The sequence below is a fragment of the Cervus elaphus genome, chromosome 20 (genome assembly GCF_910594005.1).
Source record: "Cervus elaphus chromosome 20, mCerEla1.1, whole genome shotgun sequence".
NCBI lineage: Eukaryota > Metazoa > Chordata > Mammalia > Artiodactyla > Cervidae > Cervus > Cervus elaphus.
This window is the reverse complement of record NC_057834.1, coordinates 123,839,257-123,862,042: the sequence shown is the minus strand read 5'-3', so window position 1 is coordinate 123,862,042 and position 22,786 is coordinate 123,839,257. Positions and strand designations below refer to the sequence as shown.

The window sequence follows — 22,786 nt, the reverse complement described above, 5'->3', positions numbered from 1 at the left end:
TCTCGAAAACCACACAAAAGAAAGAAAGGGGGAAAAAAAGAAAAAAAAAAAACTAAAGCAAATGAGCCACCTCAAGAAATATTTTTGACAAAGTCCTTGAGTGTACAACCAGCCTCTTCAGTCTGCCCAGTTAAACTACTTTCTTTAAATGAGTTAATAAATTCTCTCAGGTCACTTGCAGATCACTCTATTGTGTTCTGACAGCTCAGTTCAGCTAACTTGTTGATTTTTAAAGTTGACTCTTAGAGGGCAGTCTGATTTCCAAACTCTTAACAGGGCAATTAGCATAGTAGACCATAAAATTTAACGTTAGGCAGATTAGGGTGAAAAATTGCCTTTGGCACTGACTCTCTTGTGTCACCTTGAGCAAGTTACTTCTTTGAGCTTAAAATTTCTCATCTGTAGTTTGGAGCTGATAATAGCTCCTTAAAAAGGATTTGTGAGGTATACACACAATGTGTATCAAACATTTCACATATGTTCTTGGCACCCACCAAGTATTTGATAAGTACTTGGCACCCACCAAGTACTGGAAATAGATAATTCCTGCCATTTTAAAGAGAAGGAAACTGAATCATACCAGGAAGTGATAAAGTTGGGCTGCAGTTCTGTGTTCCTTCTACTATACCATTCAGCTTTTTGTTCATATTCTGAGCAGTTGTCCCAGAAGGCTTCAACACAATTCAGCAAGATGCAGTTACTTTGGTAGTCTACTTCTAAGCAGTTTGGCCTAGCGTGAAGTTTGGTTCCTCCCTTTCTGTCTTGCTTGACAATGCAACTCTCTCAGCCTCCTCCCTCACCTATAAAGGAGAAGATAACAGTGTCATAGGACTGTGGTGAAAACTCAGTATTTGATGTCCTTAACAGAGTACCTGGAACATATAGTTTGCTTTCAACCTATTATTATTAGCCACATAGAAGTGCCTTTTGTGAAGCTGCCCTATTAATCAGAAACTATTTTTAAAGAATACCCAACAGTTTATTTTAATAAAGCTCCTACCAACATTTCATCATTTTTAATACCTTAAAAAATAATTTATGCAATAATTTTAATTTGAATTAATAGTTAATTAAAATAAGCGATTATTATGAATGAAAAAAATTTTAGACACTGTAATCATGAGTTTTGCTTAAGAGTATAAATAATTATTGTGTAGATATTTCTCTGTTCCTGAGTATCATGACAGTATTTCCTAAGCCATAGATAAGGAGACTTGATTTGAAACCTGAGTTGTTAATGGAAAAAAAATCAGAGACTGTGATTTTCCCAGAAATTTGTGGTGATTTGTCATCCTATCTGTGGGGAAACAGCGTCTGATAACATGACAACAGGAAGTTTAGGGAGAGACATCAAATACTGAGGACATTAGATACTGAGTCCATGCTTAAGCAAAGCTGAGTTTTCTTTTATTTCTCATATTATAAACATTAATAGTATGGTGATCTCTTAATGACTCTTTGACTTAATAGTCTGGTAAGAAAATGTATTATTTTCTTCTTAGGTGGAAAACTATGCAAACCATGTCTGTGACTTACCAGAGGAAAAAGAAGCATTTTCTCATAGTTATGAAAGGGAAAACAAACAGCCTAGACATGAGTTTAAAGAGCTCCAACTCAAACCAGGTAATTTTTCCTTTTGTAAAAAATGTAAATCTTTTCTCTAATTCTAATAAGTAGAGTTTGACAATTATAGAAAATTCGGGAAATGTATAAAAACAGAAGAAAGGAAAAAAATTACTACATACCCTTCACCTCAAGAAAAGTATTTGTAATGTTTTAGGCTTATTTTCTGCCTATCTTTTTAAAGTATGTATTCTGAAATATCCTGAAATGTATGTGAGAGAGTGCAGAATGGTTATTTTCTTTAATGTCAGTTACAACACTTACCGCCCTAGGTCATCCTTACCTGTGTCAACTCTCCTGGGGCAGAGGTCACATCCCAGTCTTCCTGGTTTCTATATTCTCAACAGCTCCAGCCTTGTAAAGTACCTAGCATGTTAAGGGCTCAGGAAATGTTTATTTTTTTTTTTTTTTTTTTTAGGAAATGTTTATTAAGTACTCCAAAGCTACAAAGGAAAATACAGACAGGACCCCTTTAAAATATTGTATTTTTTTTTAACTCCATAAATTAGCTTTTATTATAATAGTCAGTATTTATTTAGATTTCAATTCAATTCAGTCACTGAGTCGTGTGCGATTCTTTGTGACCCCATGGACTGCAGCACGCCACAGGGTCATTTTATGCCAGTAAATATTTATATTTACCACACATTTATTATTTTCTTTGCTTAGCATTTGTCTTTCATTTCAGATATCCTATATGGAATCATTTTCCATTTTTCATTTTAGAACTTTCTTTCACAAGGGTCCGTGATGGACAGTTTTCTGTATTTTAAATCTCAGGTACAGAGTGAATTGAGCTAATCATAAGATGTAATTCATTTGTACTTCACTCTAGTTTCATTTTTTTCCCCCCTTTTTTGTTTTCCACTGGATAACTGAGTTTTCTTCTGCTGCCTCAAAAGCTTGCATTCTAGTTTTGTTCACATTCTGGTTGCATTTTAGGAATTTTTAATTTTTCCTGGCATTTTTAGTTTTTCTCAGCTGCAAGGTCATTGAGTGCTCTAATCTGCCTTACTGTAAGAAGCAAAAGCTCCTCTGTGTTCTGTTACTAGCATAAATTAATTAGCTCATGAAGTATTGAGAAATAGGGGAGTAATGTCACTACAATGGGAGTTACACGTGGAAGTTCACATACCCTTTTCCCCAGCGTATTAATGATTTGTAGACCCCAGCATATTAATGATTTGGGTTCACCAGCAAGCCATGGAGTTTACACCTAAAACCCATTCATCCCACTTTCCTCTTCTGGGCTGTTTGGCCACATATTTTGCCTTGAGAGTGCTTATTGCAAAGATAGTCCTAATCCTTTTCACTTTGCCTTTTTTTTAACCCTGCAGACTCAGCTCCTTCTTGATCTCATCTTTACAGCAAACCTGATTTTTAACAAGAAGAGAGTCCTATATTTGCTATGTATCTGTGTATGTGTGCTCAGTCGTAGTCTGACTCTGCAGTTCCATAGACTGCAGCTGCCAGGCTCCTCTATCCATGAAATTTTCCAGGCAAGAACACTGAAGTGGGAAGCCATTTCCTACTCTAGAGAATCTTCCTGACCCAGGGGTAGAACCCATATCTCCTGCATTGGTAGGCTGATTCTTTACCACTAGTGCCACCTGGGAATTCCCTATATTTGCTGTGTTGTTCAGTTGTTCCATCATGTCCAACTCTTTACTACCCCATGGACTGCAGCCCACCAGACTTCCCTGTCCTTCACTGTCTCCTGGAGTTTGCTCAAACTGAGTCAATGATGCCATCCAACCATCTCATCCTCTGTCACCCCCTTCTCCTCCTGCCCTCAGTCTTTCCCAGCATCAGGGTCTTTTCCATTGAATTGACTCTTCACATTAAGTGGCTACAGTATTGGAACTTCTGCTTCAGCATCAGTCCTTCCAAGGAACATTCAGGATTGATTTCCTTTAGGATTGACTGGTTTGATCTCCTTGCTGTCCAAAGGACTCTCAAGAGTCTTCTCTGGCACCACAGTTCAAAAAAATCAGTTTGGCGCTCAGCCTTGTTTATGGTCCAACTCTCACATCTGTACATGACTACAGGAAAAACCATAGCTTTGGTTATGCCTTTGTTGACAAAGTGATGTGTCTGCTTTTTAATATACTGTCTAGGTTTATCATAGTTTTTCTTCCAAGGAGCATCATCTTTTAATTTCATGGCTGCGGTCACCATCTGCAGTGATTTTGGAGCCCAGGAAAATAAAGTCTGCCGCTGTTTCCATTGTTTCCCCATCAATTTGCTATGAAGCGATGGGACCAGATGCCATGATCTTAGTTTTTTGAATGTTGAGTTTTAAGCTAGCTTTCTCACTCTCCTCTTTCATCTTCATCAAGAAGCTCTTTAGTTCCTCTTCACTTTTGCCATTAGGGTGGTATCATCTGCATATCTGAGATTATTGATATTTCTCCTGACAATCTTGATTCCAGCTTGTGCTTCATCCAGCCAGGCATTTCACATGATGTATTCTGCATATAAGTTAAATAAGCAGGGTGACAATATACAGCCTGACGTACTCCTTTCCCAATCTGGAACCTGTCCACTCTTCCATGTCCAGTTCTAACTGTTGCTTCTTGACCTGCATACAGGTTTCTCAGAGGTAGGTAAGGTGGTTTGGTATTCCCATCTGTTTAAGAATTTTCCACAGTTTGTTGTGATCCACGCAGTCAGAGACTTTAGCATAGTCATTGAAGCGAAGTAGATGTTTATCTGGAATTCTCTTGCTTTTTCTATGATCCAACGGATGTTGGCAATTTGATCTCTGGTTCCTCTGCCTTTCCTCAATCCGGAGTATACATCTGGAAGTTCTTGGTTCATGTACTGTTGAAGCCTAGCTTGAAGGATTTCGAGCATTACGTTGCTAGCTAGTGAAATGAGTGCACTTGTGCTGTAGTTTGCACATTCTTTGACGCTGCCTTTCTTTGGGACTGGAATGAAAACTGACTTTTTCCACTCCTGTGGCCGCTGCTGAGTTTTCCAAATTTGCTGGCATATTGAGTGCAGCACCCTAACAGCATCATTTTTTAGGATTTGAAATAGCTCATTTGGCATTCTATCACCATCACTAGCTTTGTTCGTAGTAGTGCTTCCTAAGGCCCACTTGACTTCACATTCCAGAATGTCTGGCTCTGGGTGAGTGATCACACCATCGTGGTTATCTGGGTCATTAAGACCTTTTTGTATAGTTCTTCTGTGTATTCTTGCCACCTCCTGTTAATATCTTCTCTTTCTGTTAGGTCCATACCATTTCTGTCCTTTGTTGTGCCCATCTTTGCATGAAATGTTCCCTTGGTATCTCTAATTTTCTTGAAGAGGTCTCTAGTCTTTCCCATTCTATTTTCCTCTATTTCTTTATATTGTTTACTTATATTTGCTATAGTATTCCCTTAATTTTTTTAGGAATTTGACATATCTCTTTAATGAACTGATATAATTAGGATTCTCAATGTTTTTTATAGCATTAATTATGCAATGATAAAGGTTTTGAGTGCTCCAAGCCAACATTTTCCCATAAGCTACATTATTTTTAGTGAGCATTTTTGTGAAATACAGATTCCCTTGTTTATTTTAGGAACACATATGTCAATCACATCAGAAATGTGTCTGTAATTAAAGGATGTCTTTTGAAGGTGGAGCAAACATGATTTGATAATGGGTTTTTTGGAGCCCTATACCAAGGTCTTCCCTTGGGGTTTCCCTTGTAGCTCAGTTGGTAAAGAATCTGCCTGCAATGCAGGAGACTTGGGTTCGATCCCTGGGTTGGGAAGATCCCCTGGAGAAGGAAATGGCAACCCACTCCATTGTTCTTGCCTGGACAATCCCATAGACAGAGGAGTCTGGCGGGCTATACAGCCCATGGGGTCGCAAGAGTTGGACACGACTTAGTGACTAAGCCACCACCATACCAAGGTCATGGGCTTCCCTGGTGGCTCAGATGGTAAAAAATCTGCCTGCAGTGTGGGAGACCTGGGTTCGATCCCTGGATTAGGAAGATCCCCTGGAAGAGGGCATGGCAACTCCAGTATTCTTGCCTGGAGGATCCCCATGAACGGAGAAGCCTGGCAGGTGACTAAGCGCAGCACAGCACATACCGAGGTCACATATTTCATGTTGCGTGGGAGAAAAAGAGAGAAATTACTGGTGACCCCAAGCTCTTTGGCCTGAGCAGTTGGAATACTGGAGATCCTAACTACTCAGATGGGGTAGATGTGGGAGGTCCTATTTAGGGAAGACAGTAAAGAGTTTGCTCTTGGACATCCGCATCTGGATGTGAATATTAGACATCTGAGTGGAAAGGTCAGATAGGCAATTTTGTTTATGTCTGGAATGCATTGTGAACTAGTGATGTAAATTTGGGAGTCATCAGGTACAGCAAATACTTAAAGCCTTAGGATGGTAGGAGATACCCTAGGGAGTAAAGAGAAGTTTCAGAGCTGGGCCCTGATGTGTTCCATTGTTTAGAGGTAAGAAGTCAGCAAAGGAGTCTGAGAAGGAGTGGCATGAAAGGTAAGAGGAAACTAGCAGAGTGTGGTGCCCGAGGTGAGAAATGAGGAAGGTGTTTTCAGAAAAGGAAATGAACAATTAATAGGCTACGTGGAGTGAGGATAGGAGATTGACCATTGGATCTGGTCACGTGGAGCTCATTGTGTTTTTGAGGAGAGCTGTTTCTGTGGAGCAGTGGATACAAAAGCCAATGAGTGAATTCAGGAAAGAATGATAGGAGAAGGAGGGGACATGGCTATGGCTGATCCTTTCTTGAAGTTGTGTGGCAAAGAGGAATGAAGAAGTGGTGGAGGAGCTGGAGGGCGACACACGTGTGAAGCAAAGTTTTTGTGCTTTTCATTACCTTGTTTTTACTTTTATTTTTTTTTTTTAACTTTTCATTTTCTAATTTTTTGGCTATGCTGTGTGCAGCATACAGGATCTCAGTTTCCCACCCAGGGATTGAACCCATGTCCCCTGCATGGAAGCATGGAGTCCTAACCACTGGACCACTAGGGAAGTCCCTATGACTGTTGTTTTTCATGGGAGATATTATACCATGTCTCTAAGATGAATAGTTGGGAAGAAAGCTCCATGAGGCAGCAGAGATAAGAGTCAACTGCAGGAGCTTTTTTTTTTTTTTGAGAGGAGAAGGAATGAGATCCAGTGCATAAGGAGAGGGGCTGGCCTTAGGAACAAGGGTAGCTTGTTTAATCTCACAAGAAGGAAGAGTACCAGAGAGCTGGCAGATTTGGTAAGGGGAGCTAGTGGGAGCTCTTTACGGAGTACTTCTCTCTTCTCAGTGAAATAAGAAGTCAGGTATTCAGCTGAGAGTGAGGATGGGAAGGAGGTATTAGAGATTTGATGAGAGAGGAGGATGAAATAATGGTTTAGGTCTCTAGAAAATGAGAGAGAAAGACAAGCAGGGGAATGCAGGAGGATTGCTGAGCAGCAGTAGGGGCCCACTCAAGGTTGGTTGGTAGTCATGAGTTTGAAATGAAACCAAGTGCTGTCTGTGCAGTGTTCTCCAGCTACATGCAGCTTCTGGAGTGCACTGGTGAAGTGCTGGGTTTAACAGGTTGAAGTTTTGTCACCAAGTATAATGGAAGGAAAGGAGGCAAGAGAATTGTGAGTGTTTTCAGGGGAGTGATTGTAATGATGGGCTGTAGAATCCAAGCTGGGTAAGAAAGGAAATGAGAATAGGGATGGCATAAGGAACGCTGAAAAGTCTTTATAGTAAATGGATGGTAGTTTCCAGTATGGTCAAAAATTGTTGAAATTGAGCTGCTAGTACAAAGAGGTGGGAGGGATGATTGGAGAATAGGATGTTTGAAATTGAGGCTAGGGAGAGGCTATAGAAACTGTACAGGCTAATGACAAGGTCTAGGGAATTACTACAGAGTAGGTGACTGAGATGGGATAAAGGACCAGAGTTTTGGAAGTTAGCTGGTAAAGGAACTGAAAGGACAGGCTCCTGGAATATAATCATTGACCTGAATATTGAAATCATCAAGAATTTCGGCAGGATTAGCTGAGTGACTATGGACAGATTTCTTGGTGCCGGAGCCCTCATCTCTTAAAAGTGATAATATGATTCCTACCTCACTAGATTAAAACAGATAAATTTATCTCAAATGCTTAGTATAATACCTGCCACAAGAGCAAACACTAACTGAAACAACAATACACTTTGAAAGTTATGCAAGGACAAATTTTAAACTTACATAGGTAGTAATATCTAGAATACCAACCTAGACAGCATATTAAAAAGCAGAGACATTACTTTGCCACCAAAGGTCCATCTAGTCAAAGCTATGGTTTTTCCAGGAGTCATGTATGGATGTGAGAGTTGGCCTATAAAGAAAGCTGAGTGCCGAAGAATTGATGCTTTTGAATTGTGGTGTTGGAGAAGACTCTTGAGAGTCCAAGGACTGCAAGGAGATCCAACCAGTCCTTCCTAAAGGAAATCAGTCCTGAATATTCATTGGAAGGACTGATGTTGAAGCTGAAACTCTAATACTTTGGCCACCTGGTGCGAAAAACCAATTCATTGGAAAAGACCCTGATGTTGGGAAAGATTGAAGGCAGGAGGAGAAGGGGACGACAGAGGATAAGGTGGTTGGATGGTAACACCGACTCAGTGGACATGAGTTTGAGTAAGCTTCGGGAGTTGGTGATGGACAGGGAAGCCTGGCGTGCTGCAGTCCATGGGGTTGCAGAGTCAGACACAACTGAGCAACTGAACTGAACTGAAGAATATCTACCTCTTTTGAGAACCTTTTCCCACTACTTTTTAGTTATTTGCCTGCATTTCTTGTAACAGTATTGTTTCTGCTATTTCTTCCTAACAGAAGTGCAAACAAAGGAAGTTGAAATGTATCAAGAAGCCTTGTCTACAGTGGCTCTGAGCAGCCCCCGTGAACAGATCACACACTTAATCATGGAAAGAAGTACACTCTTGAGAAAACTGGAACTTGGGAACCCCAAGCCAGAACCACAAAGATGTCTGAGCCAGAACCTGCAGAAAGACTTTCCCCAGGTATTCCAAAATTACCTACAGAATTGAATAAGAAGCAGGCCAGTTGAAGAATGCATGCATTTATTTAACCTTTCATACATTAAAATATCAGGAAGCCAATTTTGATAGTGCTTAAGAATATAGACTTTAGGTTTGAATGGACCTGCTCTGCCCCTTGTGAGCAGTATGTCCTTGAATAAATTACTTAATTTTTGTGAGCCTCGATGTCATATCTGTAAAATCTGGGAGCAACTCACCTACTCCACAAGATGATCATGAAAATGAAATGAAATTGCTTAATATATGTATAGCTCTAAAATGAAACCCCACATGTTAATTAGCATTTTTATTGTTGAGAACCTATTGTGTGCCAGGTTTTGTGCTAGTAGATGTAGGAACAAAGTTAAATTAAATGTGATCTGGACTTGCAAGGAAAGAAAAATGAAAGAAATAAATGAAGCTAATGAAGGAAAGAAATAAACTAGTGGTTATAACTCAGTGTGGAAAGTTCTTTAGTAAAATGAGGCACAGAAGGCTAGGAGAACCCGGGGGTTCTCAGTCAGGATGGATAGAAATGGCTTCCAGAAGAAGTGATATTGAGTAGCATTTTGAAAGCTGAGTAGGTGTGAGCTGGATGAAGAAGAAGGGAAAGGCATTTCTGGCAGAGAAGACAGTGCATAATACATACTGGTTCATGTGAGTCAATGCTGAGAAATGCACCTGGAGATATTTTCAGAAACCACTTCATGGTGAGACTCATATGCTAAACGAGAGAGTTTGGACTCAGCACCCAACAGTGTTCCTGGAGCATACTAGAGGCATAAAAATATTTCAAATTGACTAATAACTGACTGCTGTGAGAGATCTGGAGAGTCACTAAATGATTTTAAGAGAAGAGCAACATGCACTTATGCATGGCATGATCTGATTTGTGTTTTAGAAAAATCACTCTGGCCATCGTGGAGAGATGGATTGGCAAGGGGCCATATTGGAAGCTGGGGTTTCAGGAGATGTTAAATAATAAATAATTAAAGAATGAGAACCAAAAACAAGACTCAGAGTGTAAATGGAGAAGGGAAGATGAACTAAGGAGTTATGAAGGAGATGGAATCTATAAAACAAATTGGTGTTTTGAAGGTGAAGTCTTAGATGATCTTAAGGCTAAGATCATAGTTTACTTAGATCACTACTAAGTCATAGTTTTACAACTCATGGACAGGAAGAATTAAAACAGATAGTACAAAGGATTTTGTTACTATAAAATGTAATTCATAACATTTCTGTCACATTCCTGTTTATATTTTGTTTAAGCTAATGTTGTCATTTACCTGAGCATAAAGTAATCAGTAGAGTCACTTTTTTGTAGAAATTGACAAGTTGATTCTAAAATGGATAAGGAAGGCAAGGGAACTAGAATAGCCAAAAAAACTTTGAAAAAGAAGAACAAATTGGATGATACACTCTTCCCGCTTTCAAGACTTACCACAAAGCTGCAGTAATCAAGAAAGTGTGGTATTGGTGTAAAGGTAGATATATAGATCAATGGAACAAAATAAAGACCTGCATCTGTATGGTAAATTGATTTTCAAAACAGATGGGAAGGTAATTTAATGGGGAAAAGATGCGCTTTTCCACAAATGGTGCTGGAACAATTGGACAGGCATATGCAAAAAACAAACAGAAGAAACTCCCTCAACTCTATTGAGTTCCCTTCCCCACTGGTAAAGGAGGGAGTCCCTACCCTAAATACTATGAGATAGTCAAACACATGATACCCAGCACTGGACAGAGATGTGGCTATTAGTGAATCACATAGACTCACAGCCCAGGGGTGGACGCTGCCTGTCAGGCAGGGCCGCAGGGGGTTGTATTCAGGAACAGAGTGAGCTCACAGGACCCACGGGAGACAGACTTTGTGGTAACAGGAGAGGCGCTCCTTTGTTCCCCTGGGAGGGTATGACTAGCTTGTTTAAAACATTCCATGAGTTGGCGGCGAAATGACAATTGTTAAATAGCTGAGGACCAGGCAGAGTATAGCTGTTCGGGCTGAGAGGGGAACTAGCTGGGTAGGGAATCTTTCCTGTTAGATGGGGGTATATCTGGCAATGCAGAGGAATTCATGGTTAGGCTTTTGGTGCACTGTGAGATATAAGAGTGTGAAGGTAACACATGAAATTTTAGGCTTTATAATACCTTTATCCTACCCGTATACAAAAATTAACTCAGAACAGTTCATAGATCATGTAGGAGATAAAATCTATAGAAGAAAATTTTAGTGACCTTGGGTTTGGAAAGATTTTTATCAGACAGGAATAGCACAGAGTATGAAATTGGATTTTATCAAAATTCAGAATGTTTGCTCTTCAAAAGACAAAAATAAAAGAGGAAGGCACAGACTGGGAGATAATATTTTTTTTTAAATGTGTCCAACAAAATCTTTCTATCTAAATATATAAATAAATCTTATAGCTCAATAATAATAACACATACAACCCAGTTAAAAAATGGGCAAAAAATTTAAAAAGCAACTGCACCAGAGAAGATATACAAATAGTAAATAAGCACATTAAATAATGCTTAAATTCATTTACTATTAGGAAAACACAAAAATCACGAGTCACCACTATCAATTTATCAATATCAATGAATGCCCAGAATTAAAGACTAACCATATCAAGTATTGTTGACAATGTAAAGCAACTATAATCCTCATATTCTACTGATGGGAATATAAAATGATATTGCCACTTTGAAAATTGCTTAGCATTACCTTAAAAAGTTAAACATGCAACTGTTACATTCCACTCCTGGGAATATACCAAGAGAAATGAAAGCCTGTGCCTGTGTAAAGACTTACACATGTCACAGCAACTTTCCTTGTATAATCAACTCAAATGTTCATCAACAGGTAAATGTATAGATCTATAGAATGGAATATTACTTTATAATAAAAAAGAAAAAATACACAACAAAACAGATATATCTCAATTATCTGAGTCAAATACGCCAGACCAAAAGGAGTGCATAGTCTATGGTTCCATTTGTATAAAGCGGTAGGAAATGCAAACTGGTCTATAATAACAGAAACAGGTCATTGGTTGTCTGAGGACCATGTTGGGAAAGAATAAATTTAAGAAAGCATATGAAACTTTTGCCTGTGGTGGATATTTTCATTATCTTGATTGTGGTGTTGGTTTCATGAATGTATACATGTAACAAAAAATTGTACTTCTGACCTACATACAGATTTCTTAAGAGGCAGGTCAGGTGGTCTGGTATTCCCATCTCTTTAAGAATTTTCCACAGTTAAAAAGCCAACAACAAAAAAAAACTAATGTTAAGTAAAATATAGTTCATATTGTAGATCAGGCCTTGCAAAACTTCTTGGGCTTTCAAGTCATCATATGTGGTCCCATTTTCGTAGGAATGATTCTCTCATCTACTTTATGCACAGGTTAGTTCAACATTAGTCTATGTAAAATATAACTGGGGAGGCAATGAAATTTTTACAAGCTACAATTCGTGATAATAAGATCCTTGAAATTTTTTTTAAGTTTTTAAAAGGTATAATCAATATACAATAAACTGAACATATTTACAGTGTATAATTTTTTGTTACATGTATACATTCATGAAACCAACACCACAATCAAGATAATGAAAATATCCACCACAGGCAAAAGTTTCATATTTAAGTTTCCTTAAATTTATTCTTTCCCAACATGGTCCTTAGAACCACTGATCTGTTTCTGTTATTATAGACCAGTTTGCATTTCCTACTGCTTTATACAAATGGAACCATAGACTATGAACTCTTTTTGGTCTGGCTTATTTGACTCAAATAATTGAGATATATCTGTTTTGTTGTGTATTTTTTCTTTTTTATTATAAAGTAATATTCCATTCTATAGATCTATACATGCAGGTCAGGAAGCACAGTTAGAACTAGACAAGGAACAACAGACTGGTTCCAAATAGAAAAAGGAGTACGTCAAGGCTGTATATTGTCACCATACTTATTTAACTTATATGCAGAGTATATCATGAGAAACGCTGGGCTGGAGGAAGCACAAGCTGAAATCAAGACTGCCGGGAGAAATATCAATAACCTCAGATGTGCAGTTGACACCACCTTTATGGCAGAAAGTGAAGAAGAACTAAAGAGCCTCTTGATGAAAGTGAAAGAGGAGAGTGAAAAAAGTTGGCTTAAAGCTCAACATTCAGAAAGCTAAGATCATGGTATCCGGTCCCATCACTTCATGGCAAATAGATGGGGAAGCAGTGGAAACAGTGGCTGACTTTATTGTTCTGGACTCCAAAATCACTGCAGATGGTGATTGCAGCCATGAAATTAAAAGACGCTTACTCCTTGGAAGGAAAGTTATGACCAACCTAGACAGCATATTAAAAAGCAGAGATGTTACTTTGCCAACAAAGGTCCATCTAGTCATGGTTATGGTTTTTCCATTAGTCATGTATGGATGTGAGAGTTGGACTATAAAGAAAGCTGAGTGCAGAAGAATTGATGCTTTTGAACTGTGGTATTGGAGAAGACTCTTGAGAGTCCCTTGGACTGCAAGGAGATCCAACCAGTCCATCCTAAAGGAGATCAGTCCTGGGTGTTCATTGGAAGGACTGATGTTGAAGCTGAAACTCCCAATACTTTGGCCACCTGATGCAAAGAGCTGATTCATTGGAAAAGACCCTAATGTTGGGAAAGATTGAGGGCAGGAGGAGAAGGGGACGACAGAGCATGAGATGGTTGGATGGCATCACCGACTCAATGGACATGGGTTTGGGTGGACTCTGGGAGTTGGTGATGGACAGGGAGGCCTGGTGTGCTGCGGTTCATGGGGTCGCAAAGAGTCGGACACGAATGAGCGACTGAACTGAAATGACTGATCGGCTTTTTAACTTAATACAGGCACATAGTAAAAAAAGGATTCAAGCAGTATAAAATAGAATGAAAAACAAGCTATCTTCTCACCCCAATTCCTCACTTCCGTACTGCTAAGCAACCACTGCCAACAATTTTTTAACCTGTCTTTCCAAAAAGTTTCCATTCTCTTAAAATTCAAATTATATTCCATTATGCCTGTTGTTTTCACTTTCTGTATTAGTGTGTAGAGATTTTCCTTTGTCTTTTTGATAACATAGATCCTTTAAATGGATGTATCAGAATTTATTTAACCACTTTATTGTTGCATGGGGCAGAGGACAAAGAGATGACTTATAATGCCAGGAATAATCAAAGTTGTTTTTTTTTTAATATTTTACTGCAGAATATGACAGAATATGTGCAGAAAAATGGTAACACTTTAAAAATACAGTTTGACTAATAGTTGTTGAATAAATACCCATGTGACCACTGGTCCTGTTAGGAATACAACATTGCCAACTGCCTAGAACATTTCTTATCTGATCACAACCCCCTTCCTCTCCACAAAGATATGCATCCCTAAATAATATATTAGTTTTGTCTATTTTTGAACATTACATACAAGGAATGAACTTTGGGAAGTGCTTTTTTGTAAAACGTTATGTTTATATTATTTATTTTTAATCAGCTTGTCACTGCTATATATTATTCCATCATGTGAATATACAACAGGAGACTATCTATTCTATGCTAATTTGGGTTATTTCCAATTTATATCTATTTTGAATGTATTTTAATTTTATCAGTTATGCTGCTGTGAGTATTCTTCTGTATGTGCATTCGTTTGTATAGGGTATACACCTAAGAGGAGATTTAGGAAATTATAGAGTTATGTGGATCTTCAGCTTTACTAGATAATGTCAAACTTTCTTCTTAAAGTAGTGGTACCAGTTTATTCTGGCACTAGTATTGTATGAGAATGCCTTTGCTTCTCATCAACACCTGGTGTTTTCAGACTTTTAAATTTTTGCTGAACTACTAGGTGCATAATGATATCCCATATTGGTTTTAATTAGCATTTCCCTGATTACAAATGAATTTAGCATGATTATTTGTCACTTGAATTTCCTATTTTGTTAGTGTTTTTTCAGGTCTTTTGTCCATTAAAAAATTGAGTTGTCTGTCTTCATATTTACATGTATTGTCTGTGTTCTGGTTTCAAGTCTTTTTATTGATTATGTATCAGAAATACTTTTTCCCCACTCTGTGACTTGTCTTTTTAATATTCTTAACAGTGTCTTTTAAGGAACAGAAGTTCTTAAATTTAACATTGTTCAATTTATCAATTATCTGTTTTATAGTTAGTGTTTTTCTGTCCTGTTTAAGAAATTCTTTCCTTCTGGGATTTTGATTTTTGGTTGCATTGACTCTATAAATTTATTTGAGAGGAGTTGGCTATCTTAAAATATTTATGTTATCTGTGATCATAGACTATCTCTTCATTTACTTTTTAATGTATATAAGTAACGTTTTATCACTTTTTTCACAAAATCTTGCCCATTTTTTGTTGTATTTATTGCTAGTTACTTCATATTTTTGGATGCTATTAGTAGTAAATGCTGTATGTTTTTTGAGAATTTAATTTTCTAATTATCTATTGCTAGTATTAAAACTATAATTATTTTCACATATTGACTATACTTAGCAATATTGCTAAAATTTTGCATTCATTTTAATAATTTATTTGAAGATTTTGTGCTTTTTCCACCTGTATCTGAGAATAATGATACTTTTGTTTCTTCCTTTCCCATCTTTATTCCTTTAAATTTCTTTACTTACCTTACTATACTGACTTGGATCTTTAGTATTATCTTGAATAGCAGACATATTTGTCTTGTTAATGATATCAGAGAGAAAGTGTTCAGCTATTCACTAGTATGATGTTTGATTAAGAGTTGCTGTTTTTTCAAAAAGTTGTCTAATTTTTGCAAAAGAGGTTAGATTTTTATTATTCATATTTTCTTTTACAGTTCTACAATTCCATCACAGTATTTTTTTTTTAAATAAGTCAGGAGTTATGAGGATATATTAGAAAAGAAAATAAGTTATGATACTTACCTGGCAGGGGAGATACCATGATCACGAAGGTGGTTTTCCCAGGGCGAGGCTTATCCATTGCACTCCGGATGTGCTGACCCCTGCGATTTCCCCAAATGTGGGAAACTCGACTGCATAATTTGTGGTAGTGGGGGACTGCATTCGCGCTTTCCCCTGAGGAAAAAAAAAAAAAAAAAAGAAAATAAGTTATGTAGACTGTAAATGTTTCTATTTGTAAGATTCTATAAATAAAGCTATATTCTGTAAAAAAAAAAAAAAAAAGAGTTGCTGTTTTTTAAAGATAGACTTTATTGAGTTAAGAAAGTTCTCTTTTATTCCTGATTTGTTCAGAGCTTCTATTAGGAATTAATGTTGAGTTTAGAAAATGTTGAGTTTTTTCTACAGCTACTGAAATGATGAAGTTATTTAGAACTTTTACCTGTTAATATGAGAATTTCATTGATTAAATTTTCTAATGTTAAACCTATCTTGTATTCCTGGGATAAATCCAACTCCTTCATGATATGTTATCCTTTCTAAATAGTATAGATTCAGTTTGATAAACTTTTCTTTAAATTTTTGCATCTATGTTTATGAGTGAGGTGGCCCTGTAATTTTTCTTTTTGTGTTACCTTTGTCAGGTTTTAATATCAAGGTCCATCTAGGCAGTGTTAGCCAGCCTTTTTTTCATTAAACTTCTATAATAAGATAATTTTTTCTATCACTCTCCCATGAAATCTTGGTGGTACTGATATAAAGTAATTCTAAATATGTACCATAGGCATCTGTACTTTGTACTTAAAAGGGTAAGATTTCCCCCGCTTAGGAATCAGTCTGAACTCCCCTGGGGGCAGTATTATCTCATTGAGAATGCATAGTCTAGCCTCATAAAATTGACTGGATTGTGCTCCCTCTTTCTCTACCTGATTATATATTTTTTAATTTAAATGACATTTTTGTTCATGAAGCTGATTGATATAATTTTCATTCACCTCACTTAGGAGAAACTTGAACAAACCCACCAGCCTCTGCAAAAGGAACATCAGAAACATCAAGGACCTGTGCATCAGTCTAAAAAAAGTCTGAGTGAGGTAAGAAAAAATTTACAATCTTTTGCTTAATAATAATAGGTAATTACAAGTTAGTTTTACCTTGGAAGTATTTTGTTTGAATACATTAAAATGTATAAATCCATGCTGTAAAAGATATCAGTTGTGCATGAGAGTATTATGAACACATCATAGAAATTTGGGAAGAAAAAATAAATTGTTTAACACAATAGCTGATTTTTATTGAATGTATCAAAATTTAAGCAATCAATATGTGTTATGTCCTTTGAAAAATCACCTTGGGACAGCACACACTTCTTTCCAAATATATTCAAAGCTTCTTTTTGGGGGGAGGTCCTTTAAAATGTGTAACACATTATTTTAAATATAAGTAATTCTTTGTGGAAATTATTTTTGATCTAGGGAAATGTTATTAAGAGTTAAATTCAGTGAATAAAGTATATATAGAGAATTTAACAATGGGAAGCAACCAAGATAAATAAATGTGGATGAAACCATAATATTACTTTCAATAGCAAAAATGGAAAAGTACCAAAATGTTGAAATGATTATATAAATTATGCTACACCCACTGGTACATTATATAGCCTCTAAAAATTATCATTACAAATCTATACAGCAATGTAGAAAAATATTCCTAATATAATGTTAAATGAAAAAGCTAGACAGAAATGTGTACATAGATTGAGATTATGACTATGTAAAAAATATATGTAAATGAAAAATACTGCAAGGAAATATACCAGTAAGCCGAAAGTAGTTTTGTTATGTAGATTGCACTAATATTTGGTTGTTTTCTTCCTTTTTAGAAAAATTTGTATAATGAAGTTATATTCATATACGAAATACATATCTTGGGGATCAAAAGCCAAATATAATTGAGATTGAATTTCTCACTTAGCTTTTAAAATGCTTTAAAAATAGTTGTAGGAAAGGAGCTCTAAACATGAATTGAGCCTTAATTGTTCCAACTTTGAAATTAAATAAAATTTAATGTAAAGGCATTTTACAAGCTGTATTTAATTACCATATAAATGAGGACTATTTTCCCTCTTTTTTGTCAAAGATTATTTTTATGATTGAATTTCTAGTTTTTGAAATAATTATATAACCATAATCTCTTAAGTAGGTTAGGTTTGAAGGTGAAATTGTATAAAAACAATAAAGTATCACCAATTTTATATGGTTCAACCTAATAAAAGAAATGCACATAAATAATCTACTCTTCTTTATTGGCTTTCAAACACTTATAGGGCAATATCCTAAGAATATATTTACTTTTCAGTGTACTACTAACGACAGTTTTATTTCAGTCCCATAATGAAGATCCAGAAAAAGATAAAACACCACAAAACTGCAGAGAGAGAGATTTGGAGCAAGTAGCATGGAAGCTAGAGATGGCCCATGAGGAGATCCGAAGGCTCACTGTTGAACTGCAAGGGAAGGAGAAGGTACAGAGTAAATTAGGTAAGCTGTGGTGACAGATGAACATTTCTGACCATGTTTTAAATGTAATGGTCCTGCTAAGGGTAAAACACAAGTACACTGAGAAAATAAATCTTCTAAGATAAACACATAAACGTCTGATATATAGTCCCATTTTCTACAGTGTCCAGAAATTTTTGTTGAAGCATATCATAACTACCGAAAGGTGTACAACTCCAATACACCACCCAGTGCAAGAAATTTCCAGTACTCCAGAAACTGTTTCTTCTCCCTATGTCTACATACTCTCTCCTCCCCCAAAGTAATGACTAGTCCTAACTTTTAAGGCTGTTTCTGAGTTTTAACTACAGAAAGTATACATTCTTTAGCTTGTTTCTTTTGTACAATATTATATTTGTGAGATTCATTCATATTGTTGCATGTAACAGTAATTTGTTCACTTTTGCTGTTTGTACTCTAGTATTTCATTGAATAAACATACTCCATTTATTTTATTTATCCCTTCTACTGTTGATAGACATTTATGTTGTTTCCAGTTGCTGTCTATTATGAACAGTGCTGCTCTAAGTATTCTTGTCCTTATCTATATGTTTCTGATCATGATATACCTGAGTAGAATTATTAGATCAGATGGTAAAGGATTTGTTCTGTGTTGGTAGATTACTGCCATGCTGTCTTTCAAATACTTGTATCAATTTAAGCTCTGCTCAGTTGTGTATGAGTTGTTAGTTACTTCACATTCTTTGTCAGTGCTTGGTATCATCAATCTTATTAATTTTACCTTTTCTGGTGAGTTATGTAGTAGTATTTAACTGTGGCTTTACTTAACATTTCCCTGACAGTTAACAATGTTGAAAATCCTTTCATATGTTTGTTGTTGTTGTTGCTTATTTAGGTATCAGTTCAGTTCAGTTCAATTGCTCAGTCATGTCCAATTCTTTGAGACCCCATGGACTGCAGTACCCCAGGCCTCCCTGCCCATCACCAGCTCCCAGAGTTTACTCAAACTCATGTCCATTGAGTCGATGATGCCATCCAAGCATCTCATACTCTGTCTTCCCCTTCTCCTCCCACCATCAATCTTTCCCAGCATTAGGGTCTTTTCCAGTGAGTCAGTTCTTCGCATCAGGTGGCCAGAGTATTGGAGTTTCAGCCTCAGCATCAGTCCTTCGTATGAGTATTCAGGACTGGTTTCCTTTAGGATGGACTGGTTGGATCTCCTTGCAGTCCAAGGAACTCTTAAGAGTCTTCTCCAACACCACAGTTTAAAACCATGAATTCTTTGCTGTTCAGCTTTCTTTATAGTGCAACTCTCACATCCATACATGACTACTGGAAAAACAATAGTTTTGACTAGATGGACCTTTGTTGGCAAAGTAGTGTCTCTGCTTTATAATACACTGGCTAGGTTTGTCACAGCTTTTCTTCCAAGGAGCAAGCATCTTTTAATTTCATGGCTACAGTCACCATCTGCAGTGATTTTGGAGCCCAAGAAAATAATGTCTGTTACTGTTTCCATTGCTGCCCCAGCTTCTTGCCATAAAGTGATGGGGCCATATACCATGATCTTTGTTTTTTGAATGTTGAGTTTTAAGCCAACTTTTTCACTCTCCTCTTTCACCTTCATCAAGAGGTTCTTTAGTTCCTCTTGCTTTCTTCCATAAGGGTGGTATCATCTGCATATCTGAGGTTACTGATATTTCTCCTGGCAATCTTGATTCCAGCTTGTGCTTCATCCAGCCAGGCATTTCACATTATGTACTCTGCATATAAGTTAAATAAGCAGGGTGCCAATATACATCTTTGACGTACTCCTTTCCCAATTTGGAACCAGTCCATTGTTCCATATTTAGTTCTAACTGTAGCTTCTTGACCTGCATACAGGTTTCTCAGAGGCAGGTAAGTTGGTTTGGTATTCCCATCTGTTTAAGAATTTTCCACAATTTATTGTGATCCACACAGTCAAAGGCTTTGGCATAGTCAATGAAGCAGATGTTTTTCTGAAATTACCTTGCTTTTTCTATGATTCAGCGGATGTTGGCAATTTGACCTCTGGTTCCTCTGCCTTTCCTCAATTCACCTGGAACATCTGAAAGTTCTCAGTTCATGTACTGCTGAAGCCTAGCTTGGAGACTTTTGAGCATTACTTTGCTAGCATGTGAAATGAGTGCAATTGTCCAGTAGTTTGAACATGCTTTGGCATTGCCTTTCTTTGGGATTGGAATGAAAACTGACCTTTTCCAGTCCTGTGGTCACTGCTGAGTTTTCCAAATTTGCTGTCGTATTGAGTGCAGCACTTTCACAGCATCATCTTTCAGGATTTGAAATAGCTCTGCTGGAATTCCCACACCTCCACTAGCTTTGTTTATAGTCATCCTTCCTAAGGCCCACTTGACTTGGCACTCCAGGATGTCTGGCTCTAGGTGAGTGATCACACCATAGTGGTTATCTGGGTCGTGAAGATCTTTTCTGTATAGTTCTTCTGTGTATTCTTGCCACCTTTTCTTAATATCTTCTGCTCGTTAGGTCCATAGCATTTCTGTCCTTCATCGTGCCCATCTTTGCATGAGATGCTCCCTTGGTATCTCTAATTTTCTTGAAGAGGTCTGTAGTCTTTCCCATTCTATTCTTTTCCTCAGTATGTTTGCATTGATCACTGAGGAAGGCTTTCTTATCTCTCCTTGCTGTTGTTTGGAACTCTGCATTCAGATGGGTATATCTTTCCTTTTCTCTTTCGCCTTTCGCTTCTCTTTTCTCAGCTATTTGTAAGGCCTCTTCAGACAACCATCTTGCCTTTTGGCATTGCTTTTTCCTAGGGATGGTTTTGATCACCACCTCCTATACAATGTTACAAACCTCTGCCCATAGTTCTTCAGGCCCTCTGTCTGTCAGATCTAATCCCTTGAATCTATTTGTCTCTTCCACTGTTTAATCATAAGGGATTTGATTTAGGTCATACCTGAATGGTCCAGTGGTTTTCCCTACTTTCTTCAATTAAATCTGAAATTTGCAATAAGGAGTTCATGATCTGAGCCACAGTCCCTGGTCTTGTTTTTTTCTGACTGTATAGAGCTTCTCCATCTTTGGCTGCAGTGAATATAATCAGTCTGATTTTGATTGATTATCACCATCTGGTGATGTCCATGTGTAGTCTCTCTTGTGTTGTTGGAAGAGGGTGTTTGGTTTGCTATGACCAGTGTGTTCTCTTAGCAAAACTGTTAGCCTTTACCCTGCTTCATTCTGTACTCCAAGGCCAAACTTGCCTGTTTTATTCCAGGTACCTCTTGACTTCCTACTTTTGCATTCCAGTCCCCTATGATGAGAAGGACATCTTTTTTTGGTGTTAATTCTAGAAGGTCTTGTAGGTCTTCATAGAACCGTTCAGCTTCTTTGGCATTTGTGGTTGGGGCATAGACTTGGATTACTGTGATATTGAATGGTTTGCCTTGGAAACAAACAGAGATCATTCTGTCATTTTTGAGGTTGCACCCAAGTACTGCATATCAGACTCTTTTGTTGACTGTGAGGGCTACTCCATTTCTTCTAAGGAATTCTTGCCCAAAGTAGTAGATACAATGGTCATCTGAATTAAGTTCGCCCGTTCCAGTCCATTTTAGTTCACTGATTCCTAAAATGTTGATGTTTACTCTTGCCATCTGCAATTTACCTTGATTCACGGACCTAACATTCCATGTTCCTAAGCAATATCGTTCTTTACAGCATTAGACTTTACTTCCATCACCAGTCACATCTGCAGCTGGGCCTTGTTTTCACTTTGGCTCTGTCTGTTCATTCTTCTGGAGTTATTTCTTCATGCTTCTCCAGTAGCATATTGGGCACCTACTGACCTGGGGAATTCATCAGTCAGTGTCATACCATTTCGCCATTTCATACTGTTCATGAGGTTCTCAAGGCAAGAATACTGAAGTGTTTTGCCATTGCCTTCTCCAGTGGACCACATTTTGTCAGAACCCTCCACCATGACCCATCCATCTTAGGTGGCCCTACATAGCATGGCTCATATTTTCATTGAGTAAGACAAGGCTATGATCCAAGTGATCAGTTTGGTTAGTTTTCTGTAACTGGTTTCCATTCTGTCTGCCCTCTGATGGATAAGGATAAGAGGCTTGTGGAAGCTTCTTGATGGGAGTGACTGGCTGGAGGGGAATATGGGTCTTGCTCTGATGGGCAGGGCCATGCCTACACAAATATTAACTCAAATTGGACCACAGAGCTAAATGCAAGAATTAAAACTATAAATGTTTAGAAGAAAACATAGAGTGAATTTTTATGATCTGGGCATAGGCAATCATATGTTAGAAGTAACATCAAAAGCAAAAGTGATAAAATAAAGCCTAATAAATTATACTTAATTGAAATTAAAATTTCTGTACTTCAAAAGATACCAACAGGAAAGTGAAAAGACAAACCGTGGACTGAGAGAAATGTTTGCAAATCATGTGTTTGATGCAGAACTCATATCCAGACTACATGAAGAATTCTTACTTATATATTATTTTATGTTATTATAAAAAGACAGTCCAACTTTAAAATGAACAACTTGAGTAGACATTTCTTTAGATAAGGCATGTGAATGGCTAATAGGCACATGAAAAGATGTTCAAAATCATTGATCACTAGGGAAGTGCAAATTAAAACTACAATAAG

General features: G+C 37.3%; 1 protein-coding gene and 1 non-coding gene across 6 annotated transcripts in view; both read left to right on the top strand.

Moving 5' to 3' along the window:
• CCDC30 (coiled-coil domain containing 30) overlaps nt 1-22,786 on the top strand; it is a 116,224-nt gene that overhangs the window by 11,656 nt on the left and 81,782 nt on the right. For all 5 annotated transcript variants that reach the window (XM_043878448.1, XM_043878449.1, XM_043878447.1 and 2 more), the window contains exons 3-6: nt 1,503-1,623; nt 8,460-8,647; nt 16,604-16,693; nt 17,986-18,139. In XM_043878448.1, the coding sequence (XP_043734383.1) occupies nt 1,503-1,623; nt 8,460-8,647; nt 16,604-16,693; nt 17,986-18,139 (553 nt within the window). The remainder of the gene's footprint in view (nt 1-1,502; nt 1,624-8,459; nt 8,648-16,603; nt 16,694-17,985; nt 18,140-22,786) is intronic.
• LOC122678617 lies at nt 15,616-15,779 on the top strand. Its single transcript, XR_006336266.1, has one exon. It is a non-coding gene; the product is annotated as a U1 spliceosomal RNA (small nuclear RNA).